We start from the raw sequence: 26,334 nt of genomic DNA, 5'->3' as shown, positions 1-26,334 counted from the left end.
ATTCAGAACTATTTGGCTATCCTATTCTATTATAGGATTTGGCTAGCCTATACAATGTAAACCCCAAGAGTTCATTATTTTGTTGAAAATGAATGCACCTAATAAAGTCGAGTACAGTGATTTAAATAAACATATAACAGGTTTAATGTAGCTAAATGTTTAATAAAAAATTAACAGTAATACTGATATTTCACAAAACGTGAGTTCACCTAATATAGTTATAAGAGTATTTGGGTAAAAAAATGAATGTGGGTGTCATGTATGTTTATTGGTTCCCACCCAGCACCAGACGTCTTTTAGACGTTGTTTTTTGGGCTAATTCAAGTCGGCCCGTCATGGCCTTCATTTGGCCCAAAAAAAGACGTTGAAAATTGGGCTCTGTTTGGTCCGTCGGATTTGGTCCAAATTTAGCCCAAAAAAAGACGTTGAAAATTGGGCTCGGTTTGGTCCGTCGGAGTTGGTCCAAATTTAGCCCAAAAAAGACGTTGAAAATTGGGCTCTGTTTGGTCCGTCTGATTTGGTCCAAATTTAGCCCAAAAAAAGACGTTGCACATTGGGCTCTGTTTGGTCCGTCTGATTTGGTCCAAATTTAGCCCAAAAAAAGACGTTGCACATTGGGCTCTGTTTGGTCCGTCTGATTTGGTCCAAATTTAGCCCAAAAAAAGACGTTGAAAATTGGGCTCTGTTTGGTCCGTCTGATTTGGTCCAAATTTAGCCCAAAAAAAGACGTTGCACATTGGGCTCTGTTTGGTCCGTCTGATTTGGTCCAAATTTAGCCCAAAAAAAGACGTTGCACATTGGGCTCTGTTTGGTCCGTCTGATTTGGTCCAAATTTAGCCCAAAAAAAGACGTTGTACATTGGGCTCTGTTTGGTCCGTCTGATTTGGTCCAAATATAGCCCAAAAAAAGACGTTAAACACTGGGCTCTGTTTTCTCCAAATTTAGCCCAAGTAAATGTGCGTCTGTTTCGACCACATAAACATAATTAATCAGTCTACTAAAGCAAGTGAAAAAATAGACTGTTGTATATTATAGGCTACATCTATTTCTGAACTTTTGTTAACAATCACTACATTCAGCCTTTAATATAATGCATCCATAAAAACATATTAGCCTACATATCACAGTTTAGACTGCAATAAACCACACTTATAGCCTATTAATAAATTAATTTTAATTGCACCCGTAATTTATTCACATAGGTTATATTTGAAGTGCACTGTTAAATATATTGAAATCCATTTCAAAATATATAATTAAAAATACATACAAGTTGTTCTACTAGGCTACATCTGCAACAGTAGGCTGTATGTCTTATGTATAGATTTTAATCAGCATTTTTGCTATTTTATTTCTACACGTAGCCTATACATTTCAAAAGCTATATTATATTAGCTATATTATAAAACTGATCGTTTTTCATTCTCAATACAGCTTTATTCTCTTTCCATTTACAGGTTGATGCTAGAATTAGGCCTGCTATCCACTTAATAATGTATCAAGTTTCAGGACATTTTATCTGGTTATCAAATTATTAACTTTATTAATTCGACATTTATGCATTTATGTAAATGCTACGTGACTTCTGCGCGTTTTAATGGGCGCGCGCGCTGAACATTCGCGTCACATTTGAACTGGAGCAGAGGGCGTTACCATAGAAACGGAGCTACGCAACTCAACTGACAAGCAGCAAAACTCCGTCTCTCATTGTTGTTTGCATAATTTCAGGTAAGTTTAGTGCCTACAATTACACAAATAGTACATACAAATGTTCCTTACACTTTTCATGTGTATGACACGCTTCCGTTGAATATTACGTTATAGAAATGGTTTAAGTTAACGTTAGTATCTTTGGAAAAAGTTCGTTAGCATCTTAACCGTTAGGCTATAACGTTAACTACAGGCAGGTTAAAGCTCTTGTTAATGGAAGTTGGGGCTTTTAAAATCACATTTTATGTGTAGATGAGATATTTTGATAGTTTTGTTTGGAAGTAAGCTAATTAATTTAACCTAAAATATGAACTGTACGGTTAATCGGTGACGTCATTTAAACAGCATGAAAATGAGCTGATTTCATACACGTTATGATCTTACGTTGTACACTAATACTGATACAATTTGTTCTGTGATTCCAGAAGAAGAAAAAACCCTCTACCTACCGCATATATTTTATAATTTCCAATGGGAAGTACAGACAGAAGGAAACAGGTGATCTGAGAAAGCACTTTGAACTTCATATGCATTTTTTCACAATATAACGTTATATCAAAAATGAATATACATCATATTTCATCTATATCACCATGCATCTGTAAATTTCTTTTGCAAATATATATATATAGTTATTTTAAAAAAAGGCTTTAATGTACAAACATAAGTGACACTGTGTTAGTATTATTAAATAAGTAAACCAAAAAAAATTAATTCTATTTTTTATATATATATATATATATATATATATATATATATATATATTATATATATATATATATATATATATCTGTAAATTACTTTTTCTATTCTGCGTTTGTGCTGCTATAATTTATTTATAATAAACCTTACATTGAATAGGCTACTAAATATTTTTGTCTCTGTGACAGATGTTCGTAGATTCTTCCTTGCTGATGGCCGTGCTCTAAAGTTGGAGCATACCCCTGTCGAAGAACATCTCTAGACATTATGTTCCATATGACTGGTAAGTTATACCAAAGTCCCTTTAAGACAAGTCCTTTCGCACAGTGGTCATCTTTAAAACGCTTCTCGGGTATGCAAGAGCAGCTCCTATCTCTTTGAATAAAGGGAAGGTTTTTATGTAACAGTATTTATTATTATGTACTGTAAATAGCATTAGAAATACATCATTAATATCTATGTATATATGTATATTAATATCTATCTATCTATCTATCTATCTATCTATCTATCTATCTATCTATCTATCTATCTATCTATCTATCTATCTATCTATCTATCTATCTGTCTATCTTGTTCATTAATATCAGTAGTGTGTATATATAGTCAACGATCTGTAGTGAGCCACTGTTCTTACCAGTGCCCGAATTCATAAACACAATATACTAATTCACAACCTAGGAAACTATGAAGCTGATTGAGACGTATCCTTTATGACACTGGACCTTGAGGGTCAAGAGTTGAGAACCCCTCACATACTAATTAGTCAATAATCACTGATGAAGAATGAGTACACTTTAATTTGCACAGAAATATGAAATATTTTGGAATAATCAGTGATGTTGTCATCTTGTTTCCCTTTTGTTTGTACAGCTAAATAAAACCACAGGCCACTGCATCTTTTTACAGTGTGTGCAGGTTCCCAGTTTCAATTGATGATGATGACATGAGGGTGAGTACAAGATGACCATATTTCCAGTGTACCATCCTTTTCAGTAGTTTACTTTTTTGTAGTACTTGCATAGTTATTTTAATTGTACAACATTTGCAATGTAGAGAAAGTAACAAAACGGTGTTGAAAATTTTAGTAAATTATTCTCATGCTATTAATCATGTTCAGTCTTTTGTGCCCTCAGGTGGAAACTAACAGACAACCATTGTTTTGTTTTGTGTTAACATTTACATTTGGGTTATTGTTTTCTTTCTCTCTTTAGATGCTGGAGAAAAACAGCCAGGCTAAAGTATTCAAAGTGGAAGCTTCTGTCGTGGTTCAATAATCCAGATTGGGATGGTGGAAGGAGCAGAAGAACAAGCGGTTTATTGATATGTTGACTGATTTACCTAATGTATAACATTTAACCAAAACATTTCATCACCCACCTTTATGTTGTTCCAAACTGTGAGAATTTTATTCATCTTCTTTTTAATTAAATCTGAGAGATTTCTGTCCTTCCATTTCATAGTTTATCTCAGAAAGGTAGTAAAGACATCAAAGTAACCCACTTGGTTTAACCTCGATTTTATGAAGCAACGTGAATGCTTTGTGTGTGCAAAAATAATCAGCATATTTTTTCACAAAATATATATATCCGATGCATGTTCATGAGAGCACCACAATGCATCCGTGTTGTGTTGGCTTGAGGCATGCTTGTGAACATGCTTCAGAGATACATCATTTGTGAACAAAAATGTTTTGTTTTATGTGCACAGAAGGCATCTGCTAAAACTTCATTTGTGTTCTGCACTAAAGTCTTACGGGTTTGGAGCTGCACAGGGGTAATTAATGACAATCTTAATTGTTGGGTGAACAATCTTTAATGAGTTCTTTGTGTTTATAATTGGTCATTGTTCTGTTTTATAAAGTTTTAATATTTTGAAAAAAAATATTCAGAAAAGATGGATTAATTTGATCAAAAGTTACAGTAAATGCTTAAACTGTGTGTGTGTGTGTGTGTGTGTGTGTGTGTGTGTGTGTGTGTGTGTGTGTGTGTGTGTGTGTGTGTGTGTGTGTGTATAAATGCTGCTCTTTTGAAAGTTTTATTTAAAGAATGCTGAAAAACTATCATGGTTTCCACAAAAATATGAAGAAGCACAACTGTTTTCAGCATTGATACTAATAAATGATTCTTAAGGCATCAAATCAAGAATGATTTTTGAAGGATCATGTGACACTGAAGAGTTCAGCTTTGATAACAGGTATAAATTAGATTTTACATATAGAAAAGTTATTTTTTGTAATAATAGTTCACACAATTATTGTTTTTACACTGTTTGATGAAAATTGTTTTTGATGTGTCAATAAACACATAGTTTGTGTACTCTTGTGTATTGTCTTATTTTGACATTAATTAAAATATTATATAATCGTCTTTTTCAGGCCTAATTTCAACCGTTAATATGCGGTTGAAATTAGGCCTGAAAAAGACGTCTTTTCAACTTTCACTTTACAATCAGATTTAGACGCAAGTGGGACGTCCTTGTATATACGTCTTTTCAACGACCTGAAAAAGACGTCTTTTCACCTTTCACTTTTCAACCAAATTTTAACGTTGTTTAAACGTCTGGCAATGTCGTCTTTTCGACGTCTTTTCAACGAGTTTTTGCTGGGTGGGTTGGTTAAAAGTGTTGTACATGCGCAGAAGAAGAGACGTAATGTGTGTTCAGTAAAGAGACATGGACGGCTGCAGATTAAAATAAAAATATTATATTTGATTAAAATAATAACACAATAGTTATGTAAATCAAAAATGTTCAGAATAATCTTAATTCAAAAAGTCAAACTTTACAGTAAATTACATTCTTATAGTAGTATGCACCACTTACCAATTTGAAGCTTGACTCTAGCACATGGGTTTGGTTACAGTTCTTCTTTATGTTTTTGACATATTCTGACTTCTGAGCTGCAAACTTGGTTCTGGCCTCAATCAGTCTTTTCTTGTAAGGCTGCTGTGCTTTGCAGTGAGGGCATTTTTTGCATGCAACATATATTAAATGCTGGCAAGCAACACACTGACGTTGGTTCTTAACGTTACCTCCCGGCATACCTGCATAAATACGCACAGCTTTTAATAAAAACAAATGGAAAATTACCCCGACCTTCCGGACCCCAATATCAGTAAAGCAGGGTGTCGAAATGTAGAACAATTGTACTTACTTCTTAATGTGTTCTGTTGATCGATTTTCTTCGCGATCGTCTGCAGTCACGACAGGCGAGAAAGCACTCTGGTCCAGACGTGTGATGTCACAATAATCGATTCCCGCCAAGGCCTCCCGCAAAAATCCTCGAATCAGTATCAATGCGCGTAGGCTAAGTAGGTTAAGCGCGTAGGTTAAGTCAACGCTATCTCACGACCAATTCGTACTAATGAGTGAATAAAAGGTGTCTAAATCGTTCGTGCTGCTGCTGCTGCTGCCTTGCGCGCACGATGTCTGACGTTAGCCAGGCTATTCTAAGTAGTTTTGAAATTGTCATCTTTAACAGTTATAATGTGACAAATGGCCTTCAAGCCAAATGCATTCAAAATATTTTAAGAAAAATAATTGTTTGCAAATTATTCTAGCAAAAAGTACTGTATTTAAGAATCAGTGCCCCTGTGAGAATAAGCTTGGACCCCCTGTGGCCAGCCTAAACAACAATGTATATTGTAACTGGTCCCCCTAAGAGTACAACTGGCCCCAGCGTGGCTCCCCAGTTGAAATGTTCTAGAACTGCCACTGGGGTGTAGGACTAAATGAGATGGAGGGGACACATTTCATATTTTTGAGTGTTCTTACTATTATACTATGCCAGGGATCTCAGTGCAAATTGTAGTTAGGGTCTCTGTGAATTCCATCACAGTTGTTAAGTGTTAATATGTAATCATCCCATATATGTTCTGACTTAAGTCTTCCATGTTGAATGAGCTGTGAAAAGAATCAGACCATCTCGTACCTTATCAACAAAATAACACTTAAAGTGTGAATTTAACATTAGAATTTGATTATGCCGAAAAATTGGGTAACCCATTGTGTGTGTGTGTGTGTGTGTGTGTGTGTGTGTGTGAGAGAGAGAGAGAGAGAGAGAGAGAGAGAGAGAGAGAGAGAGAGAGAGAGAGAGAGAGAGAGAGAGAGAGAGAGAGAGAGAGAGAGAGAGAGGGTGGTAATCCCTACATTATGGGGACAAAATGTTAACCTCACAAAGATGGCAATATCCGAAATCCATTTTTTGGTCCCCATGAGAAAAACATCTTATAAATCATGCAAAAAGAGTTTTTTTGAGAAAATAAAAATGCAGAATGTTTCCTGTGATGGGTAGGTTTAGGGGCACAGGCAGTGTAGGGGAATGCAGTTTGTACAGTATGAAATCCATTACACCTATGGAAAGTCCCCATAAAACATGGAAACACTACATGTGTGTGTGTGTGTGCGTGTGCGTGTGCGTGTGCGTGTGCGTGTGCGTGTGTGTGTGTTATTGCAGCTTATAGGAATCAAAGATATGGTATCTCAAATAGAAAAGAATACAGATTTTCTAATACAGAAATGTCAACCTGAGAAGCATTTGCAGCTACTTTTTATCTCTCAATCTGGTTCAGTACAACCACAATCATGTGCTGACTTCAGATGCACCTGTATATATTTTCAACCACTAAGTGTGAACACTCCGCATATGTATTCACATTGGTTGTGTTCTGTTTTGAATTTATATAATCCTCAACCTAACACCCAACAAAGTCTTCTAGAAGTTGAGGAATGAGGAAAAACTCTACTCCAGACAATGTTCCTCTACCAGTGAGATATTTAGCATCTTGAAATAATGGTGTGCATAAAACTCCACCAACCTGCTACAGAATACAAGCTGTTCTCTCCAACACAGGAGTTGATGCATTTCTTTCAGTCTAAGTGACCAATACTGAAGATACACATTCATTTGTGTCTGAACATTTTAGCAAAGCAATAAAAATAGTGAAATTTGAGCAACTTCCAAAATACATCACAAATATATTGTCCAGTTCCTTTACATTTAGGAAGCAATGTGCACATCATCTACAATAAACATGATTGTGCATGCACTGTATTGTCAAATGCTTAGGGTTAGCATGCAGCACCCATGGAAGGTTTGGCTTTAGCAACAGACAGATTTCCCAGGCAAGAGGCCTAAGGTCAAAATTGCCCCTTTACAGAAAAAACCCAAATGCATTTCATATGTGAAAAAGCACATGTGATCACGTGTGGTTTTTAAACACTTCACATTCACACCTGTGTTCACACTAAGGGTGTAACTTTGGGTTCCACATTGGGGGGATTGAGATCTAAGTTAATCATTTTCATTCATCATTATGATAAGGGTTTGCACTGGCCAGTTTTGATTTTTTATGGGGGGGGGGGGGGGGGTGTTAAATTACGCCAATGATTCAAATGTGTGTTCAAGTGATTCCCATGATTTCACATGTTGCAATATAGCAATGTGTCACAATAAATTACATTTGGTTTTTATACACTTCACATGCATCCACATGTGATCACATGCGTTCACATGTGAAATTCATGTGTTTTTGTAAGGGTGTTGTATTCTTTAAATAAAACACCAAAAACTACAGCAACAACAAAAACTAATGAGGATTTAACAGGCTGAAGAGACCACAGAGTAATCTGTTGTCAGGCCAGGATGTTACTCAAGCAGTTTCGTTGACAGTTCGCAATTTAAATGATGCCAATTCTATAAACAATTATAAAATAGGCCTATATACCTATTCGCTTATCACAGGTAAATGTAAGACATACATTTTATTTTGTATATGTTTTGGACATGTTGTTAATATTTTTTTTAAATGTTTTTTATATGTTTTGTACAATACTGGAAAAATAGAAATCTAGCTAATATATTCAATGAAACGGGAAATAATTTTGTAATGTGCCATTTGAACCTGAACCCTAATTTTCCGGAAGTGGGGTTTACGCGGGCCATATCTATCTATGACGCCGGCGGCATATATGAAGATACACCACTGCGAGTTTAATCCGAGAGGTAAAACATTTGAACGATATATTGAATAGACTAGACAACATCTAAAAATAAGCAAACGTAAAATATTGCGTATTTCTGTTGTAGACGTGACATGGCAAGAAGGAAAAGACTACAGAAACAGATTCCTCTTGATGGGCCGAACGTTTCTACACTCACTGGAGACGTGAACGATTATGTTGATAGTCGGCTAATTGATATAATTAGTTCCGAATTAAGAGACAAAGTACATGAAAAGGTAAGCAAAGAAGAATATACGTTATGTTAGCCAAAAGGAGTGGTAGCCAAAATTTATAAGTGTTTTAGGTCAGTGTTTCACAAACAGCTGTAACGTTAGCCCCTTAGTTCAAGACACGTAGGCATAGTACAATTAATATTAGGTTACTAAAGAGGTACTTTGGCTACAGTCACATACAAATGTTGGGAACAACTGTTATATGTTAATGTTATGTTGGACATTGCTGCATGAACATTTGCGGTGCCTTTCTTGTGAGATATCAATTTTTGTTATATTTAATGGACTCCAATGAATAACTTTTACAGATATATTCTTGAGAAATGCTTTTGAGCATAGATTTAAGTTACCCATCTGAACCCAAATATGAACTTGATTTACTCAAGTATAAATAAATGTAACTAGGCACATTCTCAAAACGAATGCAATTATAAAAATGATAACTGTTGCCATTTATTTGCATACTAGACAATTCAATGAGTACAATTGCATTTAGCTGCAATTTATTAATCAATACATTTATTCCAGAAGGATCCATGTAAGGCCAAATGTAAGCGCAAGAACATTGACTCAGTGCGGTGGAGAAAGAGGGACCAGTTGGGACGATTAACAATTGAGAATCGAACTCCCTCAAGAGATAGTACCCACCCAGCAAAAACTCGTTGAAAAGACGTCGAAAAGACGACATTGCCAGACGTTTAAACAACGTTAAAATTTGGTTGAAAAGTGAAAGGTGAAAAGACGTCTTTTTCAGGTCGTTGAAAAGACGTATATACAAGGACGTCCCACTTGCGTCTAAATCTGATTGTAAAGTGAAAGTTGAAAAGACGTCTTTTTCAGGCCTAATTTCAACCGCATATTAACGGTTGAAATTAGGCCTGAAAAAGACGATTATATAATATTTTAATTAATGTCAAAATAAGACAATACACAAGAGTACACAAACTATGTGTTTATTGACACATCAAAAACAATTTTCATCAAACAGTGTAAAAACAATAATTGTGTGAACTATTATTACAAAAAATAACTTTTCTATATGTAAAATCTAATTTATACCTGTTATCAAAGCTGAACTCTTCAGTGTCACATGATCCTTCAAAAATCATTCTTGATTTGATGCCTTAAGAATCATTTATTAGTATCAATGCTGAAAACAGTTGTGCTTCTTCATATTTTTGTGGAAACCATGATAGTTTTTCAGCATTCTTTAAATAAAACTTTCAAAAGAGCAGATTTTATACACACACACACACACACACACACACACACACACACACACACACACACACACACACACACACACACACACACACACACAGTTTAAGCATTTACTGTAACTTTTGATCAAATTAATCCATCTTTTCTGAATATTTTTTTTCAAAATATTAAAACTTTATAAAACAGAACAATGACCAATTATAAACACAAAGAACTCATTAAAGATTGTTCACCCAACAATTAAGATTGTCATTAATTACCCCTGTGCAGCTCCAAACCCGTAAGACTTTAGTGCAGAACACAAATGAAGTTTTAGCAGATGCCTTCTGTGCACATAAAACAAAACATTTTTGTTCACAAATGATGTATCTCTGAAGCATGTTCACAAGCATGCCTCAAGCCAACACAACACGGATGCATTGTGGTGCTCTCATGAACATGCATCGGATATATATATTTTGTGAAAAAATATGCTGATTATTTTTGCACACACAAAGCATTCACGTTGCTTCATAAAATCGAGGTTAAACCAAGTGGGTTACTTTGATGTCTTTACTACCTTTCTGAGATAAACTATGAAATGGAAGGACAGAAATCTCTCAGATTTAATTAAAAAGAAGATGAATAAAATTCTCACAGTTTGGAACAACATAAAGGTGGGTGATGAAATGTTTTGGTTAAATGTTATACATTAGGTAAATCAGTCAACATATCAATAAACCGCTTGTTCTTCTGCTCCTTCCACCATCCCAATCTGGATTATTGAACCACGACAGAAGCTTCCACTTTGAATACTTTAGCCTGGCTGTTTTTCTCCAGCATCTAAAGAGAGAAAGAAAACAATAACCCAAATGTAAATGTTAACACAAAACAAAACAATGGTTGTCTGTTAGTTTCCACCTGAGGGCACAAAAGACTGAACATGATTAATAGCATGAGAATAATTTACTAAAATTTTCAACACCGTTTTGTTACTTTCTCTACATTGCAAATGTTGTACAATTAAAATAACTATGCAAGTACTACAAAAAAGTAAACTACTGAAAAGGATGGTACACTGGAAATATGGTCATCTTGTACTCACCCTCATGTCATCATCATCAATTGAAACTGGGAACCTGCACACACTGTAAAAAGATGCAGTGGCCTGTGGTTTTATTTAGCTGTACAAACAAAAGGGAAACAAGATGACAACATCACTGATTATTCCAAAATATTTCATATTTCTGTGCAAATTAAAGTGTACTCATTCTTCATCAGTGATTATTGACTAATTAGTATGTGAGGGGTTCTCAACTCTTGACCCTCAAGGTCCAGTGTCATAAAGGATACGTCTCAATCAGCTTCATAGTTTCCTAGGTTGTGAATTAGTATATTGTGTTTATGAATTCGGGCACTGGTAAGAACAGTGGCTCACTACAGATCGTTGACTATATATACACACTACTGATATTAATGAACAAGATAGACAGATAGATAGATAGATAGATAGATAGATAGATAGATAGATAGATAGATAGATAGATAGATAGATAGATAGATAGATAGATAGATAGATAGATATTAATATACATATATACATAGATATTAATGATGTATTTCTAATGCTATTTACAGTACATAATAATAAATACTGTTACATAAAAACCTTCCCTTTATTCAAAGAGATAGGAGCTGCTCTTGCATACCCGAGAAGCGTTTTAAAGATGACCACTGTGCGAAAGGACTTGTCTTAAAGGGACTTTGGTATAACTTACCAGTCATATGGAACATAATGTCTAGAGATGTTCTTCGACAGGGGTATGCTCCAACTTTAGAGCACGGCCATCAGCAAGGAAGAATCTACGAACATCTGTCACAGAGACAAAAATATTTAGTAGCCTATTCAATGTAAGGTTTATTATAAATAAATTATAGCAGCACAAACGCAGAATAGAAAAAGTAATTTACAGATATATATATATATATATATATATAATATATATATATATATATATATATATATATATATATATATAAAAAATAGAATTAATTTTTTTTGGTTTACTTATTTAATAATACTAACACAGTGTCACTTATGTTTGTACATTAAAGCCTTTTTTTAAAATAACTATATATATATATTTGCAAAAGAAATTTACAGATGCATGGTGATATAGATGAAATATGATGTATATTCATTTTTGATATAACGTTATATTGTGAAAAAATGCATATGAAGTTCAAAGTGCTTTCTCAGATCACCTGTTTCCTTCTGTCTGTACTTCCCATTGGAAATTATAAAATATATGCGGTAGGTAGAGGGTTTTTTCTTCTTCTGGAATCACAGAACAAATTGTATCAGTATTAGTGTACAACGTAAGATCATAACGTGTATGAAATCAGCTCATTTTCATGCTGTTTAAATGACGTCACCGATTAACCGTACAGTTCATATTTTAGGTTAAATTAATTAGCTTACTTCCAAACAAAACTATCAAAATATCTCATCTACACATAAAATGTGATTTTAAAAGCCCCAACTTCCATTAACAAGAGCTTTAACCTGCCTGTAGTTAACGTTATAGCCTAACGGTTAAGATGCTAACGAACTTTTTCCAAAGATACTAACGTTAACTTAAACCATTTCTATAACGTAATATTCAACGGAAGCGTGTCATACACATGAAAAGTGTAAGGAACATTTGTATGTACTATTTGTGTAATTGTAGGCACTAAACTTACCTGAAATTATGCAAACAACAATGAGAGACGGAGTTTTGCTGCTTGTCAGTTGAGTTGCGTAGCTCCGTTTCTATGGTAACGCCCTCTGCTCCAGTTCAAATGTGACGCGAATGTTCAGCGCGCGCGCCCATTAAAACGCGCAGAAGTCACGTAGCATTTACATAAATGCATAAATGTCGAATTAATAAAGTTAATAATTTGATAACCAGATAAAATGTCCTGAAACTTGATACATTATTAAGTGGATAGCAGGCCTAATTCTAGCATCAACCTGTAAATGGAAAGAGAATAAAGCTGTATTGAGAATGAAAAACGATCAGTTTTATAATATAGCTAATATAATATAGCTTTTGAAATGTATAGGCTACGTGTAGAAATAAAATAGCAAAAATGCTGATTAAAATCTATACATAAGACATACAGCCTACTGTTGCAGATGTAGCCTAGTAGAACAACTTGTATGTATTTTTAATTATATATTTTGAAATGGATTTCAATATATTTAACAGTGCACTTCAAATATAACCTATGTGAATAAATTACGGGTGCAATTAAAATTAATTTATTAATAGGCTATAAGTGTGGTTTATTGCAGTCTAAACTGTGATATGTAGGCTAATATGTTTTTATGGATGCATTATATTAAAGGCTGAATGTAGTGATTGTTAACAAAAGTTCAGAAATAGATGTAGCCTATAATATACAACAGTCTATTTTTTCACTTGCTTTAGTAGACTGATTAATTATGTTTATGTGGTCGAAACAGACGCACATTTACTTGGGCTAAATTTGGAGAAAACAGAGCCCAGTGTTTAACGTCTTTTTTTGGGCTATATTTGGACCAAATCAGACGGACCAAACAGAGCCCAATGTACAACGTCTTTTTTTGGGCTAAATTTGGACCAAATCAGACGGACCAAACAGAGCCCAATGTGCAACGTCTTTTTTTGGGCTAAATTTGGACCAAATCAGACGGACCAAACAGAGCCCAATGTGCAACGTCTTTTTTTGGGCTAAATTTGGACCAAATCAGACGGACCAAACAGAGCCCAATTTTCAACGTCTTTTTTTGGGCTAAATTTGGACCAAATCAGACGGACCAAACAGAGCCCAATGTGCAACGTCTTTTTTTGGGCTAAATTTGGACCAAATCAGACGGACCAAACAGAGCCCAATGTGCAACGTCTTTTTTTGGGCTAAATTTGGACCAAATCAGACGGACCAAACAGAGCCCAATTTTCAACGTCTTTTTTGGGCTAAATTTGGACCAACTCCGACGGACCAAACCGAGCCCAATTTTCAACGTCTTTTTTTGGGCTAAATTTGGACCAAATCCGACGGACCAAACAGAGCCCAATTTTCAACGTCTTTTTTTGGGCCAAATGAAGGCCATGACGGGCCGACTTGAATTAGCCCAAAAAACAACGTCTAAAAGACGTCTGGTGCTGGGTGGGTATGTGTTGTGTCAATTATAAGCGGCATTCCTCTAAATTGTCATGCATTTTTAGACAATCTCTAAAGTTTTCATATGATTGTCCAGTCACATCTGAATGTCGAATGAGGTCGACACGACCTCAATATGAAGATTCATCAGAAGACATTGCTGATACAACAGATGGTGAGAATGTACTATTATTAATTTTTATATCTAACAACATGCACAACTGTTGTACATTTTAGCACTGCATGTATTCTTGCTGACTGTATTGTGTACCTATTGTATGCATTCCTACACAGGCACTTCACCTCGACGGTTTGAGGAGACACTTCAATTGATTGGTAAGAGACAATGTCTGATACAATATATGTACAAACTAATTTTGTATTTTACAGGATATACAAATTCTATGGCTGACGCCATTCAGTACAGGGCTGGAAAAAACTGTGAAATACTTTAACTCCATTTATCCCTCTCTAAAGACAAAAATATTCAAGAACTCAAGGAGAGCTTAGACAGCCCAGACATTTATCCATCAGAAACCTGCAACGTACGGACCTGGGGTTTGCGGCATGAGCTGTGTGATGAAAAGTGGCAAAAATCAAGACCACATCTTTTACAAGCCATGTTAACAAGCAGAAGGACACCTCAACAAGCTTGCCAACAGTGTCATGTGGAAGAGGCTGTTATTCGATGCAGAGACTGCCTCCCCAAAGAACTCTATTGCAGTAACTGTGATGTGTCAGTGCATCACCAGTTTGTTCTACACAACAGGGAGTCATTTGTGGGAGGCTTTTACAAAGCCATGTCACCGAAATGCATCGTTACAAAAGACAGGACTGGTGAACATGTAGTTAGTGAGCAAGGTATGTGACCACTATATGGATTGGATTACATTACATATCAAGTGTAAACTGTTACAATTACTATTGATGTCTGTTATTCCAGATTGTCTCCTACCGATCACTTTGCCCAACAAGATTTGCTGTTGTGGTGTTGAGGATGTTTCGGTGAATGCTGGTCGTGCCGTTATCTTCATAAATATTTATGGTGCTTACCTTTGTTTAACTTAAAACATAAAATGTGTAAAGCAAATACAAAGGCTTTGTATAGTTGAATGGATGGTTGTGAGGAACATCTCTGTTTGACCCAACAGGTCGCTATGATCTCTCCCTTCCCTTGGTAACCTGTAAGTCTTGCCTAAAATCATGGACACCTGAGGTCAAAGACCTTATATTAAATGGATACTGGCCTGGAACCATTGAGTTTCAAACAGTTTACACTGTCGACCTGTTCAGTACCTTTGAAGACTTTAAAGTCACGGCACCTGGCCTTTCCAGACAGGCCTTTGTGAGAATGCTACAAAGCCGCTCAATGCGTTCTGGCAGAGTAAGTCAGATTTAAACAAAATGTAATAATGTAGAGGATAAATGGGTGAGGGGGGTTATAGCCATTGACATAAAGGTTTGCTTTATAAATAAGAAAGTCGTGGCTAGGTGTACAAGGAAAGGAAATGTTGTGGAATCATGATTAGGAGAAGTCAGGTTGTACTGTATAGTACAATGCAAAAATGTATCTGTTACTTCTTAAGCAACTCTCACCATAACTAGTCTATTTTATGTTTACTAGGTTGGTACAATATCAGTGGACTGTTTTCAGCGCAGTTTTCTGGAATGGACGTACTGTAGACATGAGATGGAAACACTTCTTGGAGATGACCATTTCTCCTGTCCAGCTTGCAGTCAGGATATGGTGGCAGTGTCTCTTGATGGGAACAGGAAAATGTACAGGTTTAATCGCAACGGGTAAGTTAATTACGGGTAAAGTAATTTATCTTTTAAAAGAAACCTAAACCTGTCAGAGTCCATTCAGTGGTTTTTGTATTTTTGTAGGATAAATGAAAATCCATATTTTGACGGAACCTTCTTTGCCAAAAATGAAGAGGTTGCAGAGTTTTTGCAAACTATTAGAGACAAAATCAAAACTGTAAGTTATGGAAAAATATAATCAATTAATGCTTCAGTCATAAGAGACAATTTTATTATGTACAACTTATTTAACAATAATAATTGTTTGTGAAAATATTCTCTTAGTCACCACGCCGACCCGTTTGTGGAAACTCACACTTTAAAGCTGGTAGTGAGTCTAACAAGAAGTCTCAATCAAAACTTGATGAAGAGGGTGTGATGATTTCAGTCTGTAGACACTGCATTCTTTTGAATGGTAGGTTCAGCACTGTGATGAACCCAAGCTAACCAAGACTTTCTTGTCTTTGATTATACTACAATTCTAAACTAACTCTTTTGTAACAGGACTACAGATGTACCGTGGAGAAGTGTTTGCATACCCTCTTTATCTTCAAAAAGAGCTTGGCAAGACACAAAAGATTGAGTTTGTCTGCACTGATGTAATGTGCAAATATTACCCATACTTAAAAAGAGTGTGTGAGGCCTTTCCTGATCTAGAGTATCTTTTGCAAATGCGACCATTCTTATCCGTTATGCATGCAAAAGGTCATTCAACCAAATGCGAGGTAATTGTATTGATTATATATTTATTTTTAATTCTAAATTCATAATGATTATTATATGAGTAATTTTTTTATTTTAACAGGTGGAGTGGGGTGGCCGCAACCAAGAGGGAGCTGGTGAGTTTTAACTTTACAGCAGTGGTCTCAAACCTATTCCATTGAGGGTCTAGTGTATGCAGGTTTTCTCTTTAACCTTGTAGCAGAATAAGTAGGTCACTAATTGGTTAGGATCTTAATTGGTCACTAATTGAAGGGAAAGACCAAAAACAAGCATACACTAGGCCCTCTGTGGAACCGGTTTTAAGACCCTTGCTTTAGAGTATCTACTGATAAACCTGTCATTGGATTATTCTCATAGACAGGTTAAATGTCCATATCGTAATTTAAGTTACACTTTTAAAGGAAATTGCTAACATTTACAATGGTATATAATGTTTTTGGGCCCCTCTTAGTACTGTTGTTGTGTCATTATCACTTCACTCTTGTATGTTAAATGTTGCATTGTTTCTGCTGGACTTTGAAGATCCTGGCAAAGTCAGAGAAACTATAGTCAGGATCGAACTGCTGACTATCATGACATCATTTGTTCTGCATGGCAGCAACTTTGACCACTATGCCACTCGTACCCTGATGGATCTTTTCCTTAATTTTTTTTTAAATTTCCTACTAATGCAGGTTTGACTGTTGGGGAGGAAGTGGAAGCAGTCAATTCTTTTATGTCTCGTGTTGCATTGACAACAAAATATATGACCAAATCTGGTGAGTCGTTGGGTTTAATTAAAGTCATTGTTAAATATGTGCAATATTTAAAATGGACATGTTTTTTTTTTTTTCTCAGCACGCACAGATATGATCACTATCCATGTTCGTGGATGGAACCTAAGGAAAAAGTTAAATCTTCACAATTATCTTGCTCAAAGATATTTAAAGGTACATTTGGTATTATGTTTTTGTTTATTCTAATTTAGAAAAACCTTTGCGTTCAGTGTTGGGTTAAGTTCTTGAAAAGTCCGTTTTAGTTAATTTTCTGAGTTCACAAGTTTTGGGAAGTCCCTAATTTAGACAAAATAATCGTGTAAACGGAGTTCATATCTTAACAGTGTTCTATAAAACAAATACAAAGAGTAAAGAAAATATCAATCATGGTCACCAGTAAGATATGAACTCAATAAACCTGATAATTTTGTCTTAAAGGTCACATATTGTCAAAATCAACATTTTCTGGCTTTTATTATCATAATGAAGGTCTAGGTAATATGTATTTTCCTTCTAAGTGTCTACATTGACGATTGTCAGACAAACGCACACTGCCTATATTTGGAACAGATTTAGAACCTGTGCCTGAAAACGAGCCATTTTGAATTCCTGCATTTTGAGCTATCACAAATGCCTAGGCTCCTCCTTCAGTCCCTGCACACACTACAGCTTGTTCCCTGTGGCTGCCTGCTTGTGTGTCTTTCAAATTGGCAAATCAGAAGAAAGGCTCGTGAACATTAATTAGACAGACCAAAATTGACCTGTTTTTAGCAGAACTACTGAGAAAAGAGCTTGCAAAATGCTATTTACTTGGTGTTTGATACTTATAACTGCAAATATAACTTCATAAGTACATACAAACTTTTTAAAAAAGTATTTAAAAAAGGTTACAATATGAGACATTCTATTAGGGACATCCCAAAACTTGTGAACTCAGAAAATTAACTAAAATAAACTTTTCAAGAACTTGACTCAACACTGTTTGCATTATAAGTATAACTTCATGTATGTTACAGACATTAAAGAGAACAGCTGAGGTGGCAGGGGAGATTGAGATGACCAAATCCCACCTGAACAAAACAAGTGAAGATCTTCAGCAGTGGGTCACAGATGTCCAATTGTGGGCAGCATCAAGTAAGTTTGTTACTAAATCTAAAGAAATCATGTCATGTGTGCAAGGGTGTAGGAATGAGTTTGATATTGAGGGAGACTCAAATCAACAATTGTTGTTTTTATTGGGTGGGACCACATTAACTGCCACTAGGAATCATGTCCCCCTTTCCCACCCGCTCCTACGCCCTTCCATTTGTGAAATGTATAACTTTTTGAAAATTATGTTTGTACGCTTATCGTTTTGTTTGCAAACAGCTCCGAGTACCATCAGTTCACATGATCCACAGGGGCTGCAGCGTCTAATGGAAGGCTTGGTCCTTAAAATCCACCAAAAGAAAATGGAGCTGTACAGAGAGACAGGTTTGTGATTGAGTTTTTTTTTTAAATTAATTTTGTAGGATGCTACACATTCTTGTGAAAGAATGTGAAAATCTGAATGGAAATTTCATAATGTGTGTACTTTATTAAAAATATATTTTTCTGAAATCTGTGTTCATGTGGTACCTCCTTGTAGACAGCAACAAAGACAGGCGACGCAAGCGATCTGCCATTGCTAAAGAGAAGAGCAAACTAGAAGAGGCCATAACATCATACAATGCTCTGGTCTCAAATGCAGAGGCTGTGGATCCAGCAGACACCCTTTTAGCACAAGACTTTTCAATATGGCCTTGGGAAACAGGTAGAGATTGGAACAGGAAATGTTATTGATAACACAGTATTAGTCTTCACTTACCACAATAGTGCACAATTAGATTCCATGTAGTTTAGATTTATGTTACATGTATTTATAAAGAGAGAATCAGGCTCCAAAAGTATCCTTGGTCTCTTTTACAGCTGAGCCTTGTGGACAGAATATGTAAAATATAATTACAAGAAACATTATTAAGAATAACAATTACAGCACATTCAACAGAAAATGGTAAAAAAAAAAAAGTGTACAATGAAAGAAAAGTGTAACTCTAGCCAAAATTTTACCTATGGTGGTTTTTTTTTTTAGGTATTCGAGTCAACCTTTTCATTAATAGCATAATTTAGATGTAAAAGCCACGTTTAAGATTTATTGTGGTCTCATTGTTCGGTCACATAGCCGTTTGAATTGAAGTGAATCATTGCTATGATGGCATAAAAATTGTTATTCCTAAAACCCAAAAAAGGCTCAACATAACATGACACTTTTTTCAAAGTATCACCAAGGGCTCTAGACATGAACTCGAACATTGAGAATGTTGTTTGTGTTCAAAAAGTTTACAAAAATGCAAGGTTTTGTAAAAATTATTTTAGCAGTTCGTGATTCTGCCATTTTTCCAGTCAAAAAGTGTCGATCTCTGATTGCAAAGTAACAGGGAGAAGAGTAAACATGAAAAAGCTCCTAAAGTTTAGTTCCATATAAATGCATGGGTAATTTGTTGTTTTGTTGTTAGTGAAAAACAATACCTTGTAGTGACCTTATAGTTCCTAATATGGAGTCTGTTCATTTGCATTCTAAGATCGACACTTTTAAACTGTCAACATAGAGGCGGCTGGAAAGAAAAAAAGCTACATTGAGTTGTAAAAAACATTTATTTTTAGTAAACTCTGTGTACACAAACAATGTTCTCAATGCTTTAGTTCTTAGAGAAAAGTTGAATGTTATGTTGAGCCTTTTTAGTGTTTTAGGAATAGCAGTTTTGATGCCATCATAGCAATGCAGGTATCACTTCAATTCAAACGGCCATTTGACTGAACATTGGGTCTGATTCATGAAACATTCGTAAATATACAAGTAAGTATGTCAGTGATTTGCGCGTAAAGAGACATTCTCTAAAATTCTTCTCCTGATTCACAAATACTTCGTAAACGTCAGATGTGATAGTGAAATGTGTGTGTAGGTTAACGAATTCCAATCAGTCGTAAATGGGACGCGTGTGCATGCTCATTCTCTCAATTACCATAAATCCCGCCCATTAAAACCAACTGACAACTATATATGGGCATCAAATTATGACACGAAACGAAGGATTTCAACATGTCTTCTCAAAAGTGAATGAAGAAGAGAAATTTTTCAGATCAGAAATGTTTTATTATAAGAAGTTTATTCAAAACGCCACATTTTATTTTCAAGCGTACGTGGTAGGCCTATCAGGTCCTAAAAAAATGATTTTTTTTAGGTAATAATGCTTTTACCTAAATGCTTTAGGTAAAAATGCTTGGCAGAATATTACAGATGCAGTTAATGGAGTTTCATCTTTTAATCGAACAGTCCTGCAACAGAAGTGAAAATAAAATTGTTCGACATGAAGCTTGACTGCAAAACTTGCGGACTTGTAAAAAAAAATAAACAGCTTGGATAAATATATTATACATGTATATATATATATGTGTATGTATATGTGTATAAATAAAAATAAAAGACTTGCGGACTTGGCTCGTTTTATTTGCTTTTTTTATTATTGAGAATAAAGTGATCCTAGTTTTTATTTTTATTCAAATGTGCTGACAAAGTTTGTAACAGAACTAGTTCAACACAACCACAAACAATTACATAGCAACCTAAAGATAATTAAACAACTTCACAAAATAACTTCAAATGCTTTTTAAAGTGATACATCACTTTTGTGACATAAGCATTTAAAATGCTACATGGCTTGGGACAAATGACTTGTAGTGCATCTGTTTACCACTATTACCGTATTTTACAGACTATTAGTCACAGTTTTTTTTACTCGTCTGGCTGGTCACTTGGGAAAACACTCATTTTAACTAGCATAAAATTATAAGCATGCCTTTGGTGACCAGTAAAGTGTTTATTTAAAGGGCCTTGAAATGTAAGTGCGATTTATACTCTGGTGTGACTTATAGTCCGGAAAATACGGTATGTAGTTTTATATAACATTGCAAGGCCTTTTACTGTCGGTCAATCTTTTTTGTCTTTTCTTTACAGAATCCACTGTGCCCTTGACACAAAAGAAGATTGTGTTTGACAAGATAATGCTGTTGTCTCGTTTAAAAGAAGAAAAGACTATTCTCATTAAAGAGATGAAACAACACTGGCAGTTCCTGGCTAGTGTCTCCAAGACATTAGGTGATGATATAAAGTTGGTCAGAGGTGACTTGAAAGAAGGAAGTAAGTATTCATTACTGTCTCTAAAACAGTAATTTGACAGTTTTATGGAGTAAACACTAACAGGTCTTTCTTTTTCATGCCATTTGGTCTAAAAAAAAACTACATGCATGTACAGGTCCTTCTCAAAAAATGTGCATATTGTGATAAAGTTCATTATTTTCCATAATGTAATGATAAAAATTAAACTTTCATATATTTTTGAATCATTGCACACCAACTGAAATATTTCAGGTCTTTTATTGTTTTAATACTGATGATTTTGGCATACAGCTCATGAAACCCCAAATCATGAAATCTAAAAAAATTAGCATATTTCATCCGACCAATAAAGGAAAAGTGTATTTAATACAAAAAGTCAACCTTCAAATAATTATGTTCAGTTATGCACTCAATACTTGGTCAGGAATCCTTTTGCAGAAATGACTGCTTCAATGCGGAGTAGCATGGAGGCGATCAGCCTGTGGCACTGCTGAGGTGTTCTGGAGGCCCAGGATGCTTCGATAGCGGCCTTAAGCTCATCCAGAGTGTTGGGTCTTGCGTCTCTCAACTTTCTCTTCACAATATCCCACAGATTCTCTATGGGGTTCAGGTCAGGAGAGTTGGCAGGCCAATTGAGCACAGTAATACCATGGTCAGTAAACCATTTACCAGTGGTTTTGGCACTGTGAGCAAGTGCCAGGTCGTGCTGAAAAAATTTTCAGCAGATGGAAGGAAGCATGAAGTGCTCCAAAATCTCCTGATAGCGAGCTGCATTGACCCTGCCCTTGATAAAACACAGTGGACCAACACCAGCCGCTGACATGGCACCCCAGACCATCACTGACTGTGGGTACTTGACACTGGACTTCAGGCATTTTGGCATTTCCTTCTCCCCAGTCTTCCTCCAGACTCTGGCACCTTGATTTCCAAATGACATGCAAAATTTGCTTTCATCCGAAAAAAGTACTTTGGACCACTGAGCAACAGTCCAGTGCTGCTTCTCTGTAGCCCAAAAGTGGCTTGACCTGGGAATGCGGCACCTGTAGCCCATTTCCTGCACACCCCTGTGCACGGTGGCTCTGGATGTTTCTACTCCAGACTCAGTCCACTGCTTCCGCAGGTCCCCCAAGGTCTGGAATCGGTCCTTCCCACAGACTTCCCACTGAAGTGCCTTGATACAGCACTCTGGGAACAGCCTATTCGTTCAGAAATTTATTTCTGTGTCTTACTCTCTCGCTTGAGGGTGTCAATGATGGCCTTCTGGACAGCAGTCAGGTCGGCAGTCTTACCCATAATTGTGGTTTTGAGTAATGAACCAGGCTGGGAGTTTTTAAAAGCCTCAGGAATCTTTTGCAGGTGTTTAGAGTTCATTAGTTGATTCAGATGATTAGGTTAATAGCTCGTTTAGAGAACCTTGTCATGATGTGCAATTTTTTGAGACAGGAATTTTGCCTTCCCTTCCAGTCAGTCACGTACGACGTACGTCGGACTAGACCGACGAATTGGGATCACTTCTGGAAGCCCCTATCAGCTTCGAGATATAGAAAACGGGCCAATGAACATTGACGTGCGTGCTTTGCATATCGCACCCCGCCCCGCTGCGCGAGTATAAAGCGGAAGTGATCGCCACGCACTGTTGTCATTCACTTCGGAGCCAATGGCGTTGATGAAGCATCTGACTGCCTTGTATCTAGCAAGAGAGAGAGAGAAAGCGTGTGCCGGGGGAAATTTGCTCTTGTGTTGGCCAGACGGCACAAGACAGCGCGACCGCGATCTCACTGCTGCTGAGAGAGCTGCTGTTTTCACAGCAAACTGAGAAACTGAGCAAATTGCACCACACACACACACACACACACACACACACACACACACACACACACACACACACACCACACACAGTTGGTTCGGTGGGCGTGTTTCTTTTTCCCGTCGCCACAGTTGCTGTACCATCACTGCAGTTCGAGCCAAGGGTTTGGCTCCTCAGTGAAAAACAACAGTGCGTGGCGATCGCTTCCGCTTTATACCCGCGCAGCGAGGCGCGATATGCACGTTTTCTATATCTCGAAGCTGATAGGGGCTCCCAGAAGTGATCCCATTTCGTCGTTCTAGTCTGACGTACGTCTCCGTTCCCTCCTTCAGGGAACGAGGGTTACCATACGTAACCGAGACGTTTTCACGAGCTGTATGCCAAAATCATCAGTATTAAAAAAATAAGAGACCTGAAATATTTCAGTTGGTGTGCAATGAATCTAAAATATATGAAAGTTTAATTTTTATCATTACATTATGGAAAATAATGAACTTCATCACAATATGCTAATTTTTTGAGAAGGACCTGTACATGCAATATATGCATATAATTACTTGAAGGAGCTGTATGTAGTTTTTAGCAACCTCCAGCGGTGATGTTTCAGATTGCAATCAATAAGTTTACAAGCGCATGCTCACACGTGCTCGAATTTATGAGCGAGCACTCTGTGTACCGGCCAGACTGAGACGCAACACACAAAGCATCCCACACAACATGCTGGAAACTCAACGTTACAATAGGCTACTTTTATCAGCTTGACGTTGAACTAATGCTCCATGTAATGTTACTATGATAAGTATGGAACCCTATCAACCATGCCGAATTTTGCCACTGCAAGCACCACTTCACACTTTCTTCAGGAAATGTACATTCTAGGTTTGTAGATAAGGTTTCTCCATGCTTATTTCCAAACTATTTTACAGTAGGTAAATCCAAACTATTTTACAGTAGGTAAATCCAAACTATTTTACAGTAGGTAAATCCAAACTATTTTACAGTAGGCTTTTAGTCAGAGCGCACATGCAGGTGACGTTACTGGCGGTAAATCTGACCCGGGACCTTCACATAAAAATAAGAATACTTGCTTTTAGAAGTTATAGCAAAACCCGCAAAGGGGATAATTTTAATGTGAGATTACAACTCCTTCACACACAGCTAATAAAAAAAGAATTTGTTTTGGTAAAAAAGCTACATACAGCACCTTTAAGTAAGATATATGTAGCCATATTCAATGAATGAGCTAATGACTGGTATTAATGCTGATATATTAACCTAGCAAAGATCATCAGGACAGAAATAGGGACATTGAATGTGTCTGTAAAAAGCTGCAGTAGGATACATTTGCCCCTAACCAATCTTTAAACTTTTTAAGTCTGTCCTACTAACATGTCTGTGGAGGCATACGAGGGACTGTGCTGCATTATGTTGGCAAGATTGAGTGATCTACAACATCACATGAGTGAGGTGAAGTCAAAATATAGGTGAGTGCTCATGTTCGGTCCCTGTCTTGTACTGTACCTTGTAAAATAGTTTAATCTTTCTTTGTAGACATACTTTTGGTATTACATTGTGTGAAAGTTACAAAGTAAAATATTTAGTTACTAAAATAGTGTAATTTTATGAGCTCAACAGGACTGAGACAGTGAGAATGCAAGATATTTATCATTTCAATTAACCTGTGTTCACTTTATCACAGGCAGATTGTGGTGGATCCAAGTGTTCTCTCAATTGATGAGGAAGATGGAGAAGCAGTTTGTGAGGAATTTCCTTACCTCCATGATGACATTAATTCATCCGATGAAGACTGAGTGAGGATAAATAATGTACTAGATCACTAATGATAAAACTCTGCAACCTTCTCCTAATGCTCAGGTACTTTCCTACTAGCTCCTGGCTGACAAAAGTTGTGATTAACAATACTCAGCAGTCAGTACTTTTTTTTATTTCCTAAGAAGTCTTTTAGAGCTTCTGCCTGTTCATTGTATATGCCATTTGCACTACATTTGTAGTGGACAATTACGCCCATTGTTAATTTACTACTAAGGTAGTTGCCTTGTCACTTTATACACCCACTTCTTCTACCTCTCTGTTTGATTGTGCTGCAATAATTGTACATATACCTACACCTTTACTGTGTTGCCCTCTCATCCTGTATCTTATCTGTATTTCTTTCTTTTTCTATCCCTCCGTGCAATTAATGTGTAATTTTGTGTAATTTCATGTGTAACTTGACTGTGTTGCAGTCATCAGATTTAAAATGAGTGAGTATTTTCTAAAATAAATGAAATACTCAAAGGCATGTAATTTGAGTGAACTGAATTTTCAAAAGAATTTTTTTTTTTTTTTTTTTGCATTTTCAATAATGTCAACTTTTTCAGAATCAGGTTGTACTTTTATAGTGCAATCCTTGGTTATGTTTTCTTTCTCGGTTGATACAAATCTTTGTAGTAGAATAATAAAACAAAAGTAGCAGAATACATCTATATAATGCTAAAGAAATATGAATATGTACAAATTACTGTGGTAAGTTGTTTTTAATGTTCTATCTTTTAAATGTATTTTTTAAATCTTGTAATCTTTTTTAATTTTTTTATCTTTTAAATGTATTTTGCTTAAGGAACCCATTTTAAATAAAGTGCATGTTTGTATCACCCTGTCCAAGGTAAAACTAGATAGACCCATCTAATCAATTTGCCATTGTAATTTGAATCATTGCAAATAAAAAAGTAAATCATTCATTTGTTCATTTTCCATTTTTTAAATGAGCGTTATATGGTTCATTATACTGGACATTTACTTTGTATAGGCATTAATAAATATATCTTTGTGCATAAGTGTTGAGGTCATAATATAAGTATCAAAAGAACAGGCCTGTATACTGTATTATGCTCTTTTGGACAATGTTTTGACTTAAGTCAAATCTAAATGTCTAACAAAAGGTGAAATTTGGAAGCATTATTATGGGTACTTTTTAATTTATTTGTAGAATCAAATCACCTTGGTTTCTCAATG

The 26,334-nt window shown here is 35.9% G+C and overlaps 1 protein-coding gene and 2 long non-coding RNA genes across 5 annotated transcripts; 2 read left to right on the top strand and 1 right to left on the bottom strand.

Annotated features, from left to right (window-relative positions):
- The first annotated feature begins 1,630 nt into the window (after window positions 1–1,630).
- Window positions 1,631–3,905, top strand: LOC137071815 (uncharacterized). The gene is made up of 5 exons (XR_010904504.1): window positions 1,631–1,728; window positions 2,136–2,208; window positions 2,601–2,695; window positions 3,286–3,364; window positions 3,627–3,905. It is a non-coding gene; the product is annotated as an uncharacterized lncRNA (long non-coding RNA).
- Window positions 3,906–7,809: 3,904 nt separating this feature from the next.
- On the top strand, window positions 7,810–25,995 carry LOC137071813 (uncharacterized). 3 transcript variants are annotated; one of them, XM_067440013.1, is made up of 21 exons: window positions 7,810–8,416; window positions 8,501–8,651; window positions 9,177–9,288; window positions 14,134–14,211; window positions 14,331–14,372; window positions 14,514–14,897; window positions 14,980–15,081; window positions 15,188–15,420; window positions 15,661–15,836; window positions 15,924–16,017; window positions 16,125–16,254; window positions 16,344–16,564; window positions 16,645–16,678; window positions 17,237–17,320; window positions 17,400–17,491; window positions 18,334–18,451; window positions 18,686–18,790; window positions 18,945–19,109; window positions 21,351–21,533; window positions 24,695–24,803; window positions 25,019–25,995. In XM_067440013.1, exons 2-21 carry the CDS (start codon window positions 8,508–8,510, stop codon window positions 25,128–25,130), a joined length of 2,718 nt encoding a protein of 905 aa, XP_067296114.1. In that variant the 5' UTR covers window positions 7,810–8,416; window positions 8,501–8,507; the 3' UTR covers window positions 25,131–25,995. The 3 variants fall into 3 exon arrangements, with proteins under 3 accessions (XP_067296114.1, XP_067296113.1, XP_067296115.1); XM_067440012.1 differs by having other exon boundaries at window positions 7,810–8,651; XM_067440014.1 differs by having other exon boundaries at window positions 7,810–8,651; window positions 24,721–24,803; window positions 25,019–25,156.
- On the bottom strand, window positions 10,413–12,691 carry LOC137071812 (uncharacterized). Its single transcript, XR_010904503.1, has 5 exons — window positions 12,594–12,691; window positions 12,114–12,186; window positions 11,627–11,721; window positions 10,954–11,032; window positions 10,413–10,691 (listed from the first exon to the last, which is right to left on the bottom strand). It is a non-coding gene; the product is annotated as an uncharacterized lncRNA (long non-coding RNA).
- Window positions 25,996–26,334: the final 339 nt, after the last annotated feature.

Source organism: Pseudorasbora parva, chromosome 3, assembly GCF_024679245.1.
Source record: "Pseudorasbora parva isolate DD20220531a chromosome 3, ASM2467924v1, whole genome shotgun sequence".
In the NCBI taxonomy this organism is placed as follows: Eukaryota; Metazoa; Chordata; class Actinopteri; order Cypriniformes; family Gobionidae; genus Pseudorasbora; species Pseudorasbora parva.
The sequence above is the reverse complement of the archived record's forward strand: the minus strand, read 5'-3'. Positions and strand labels throughout refer to the sequence as shown.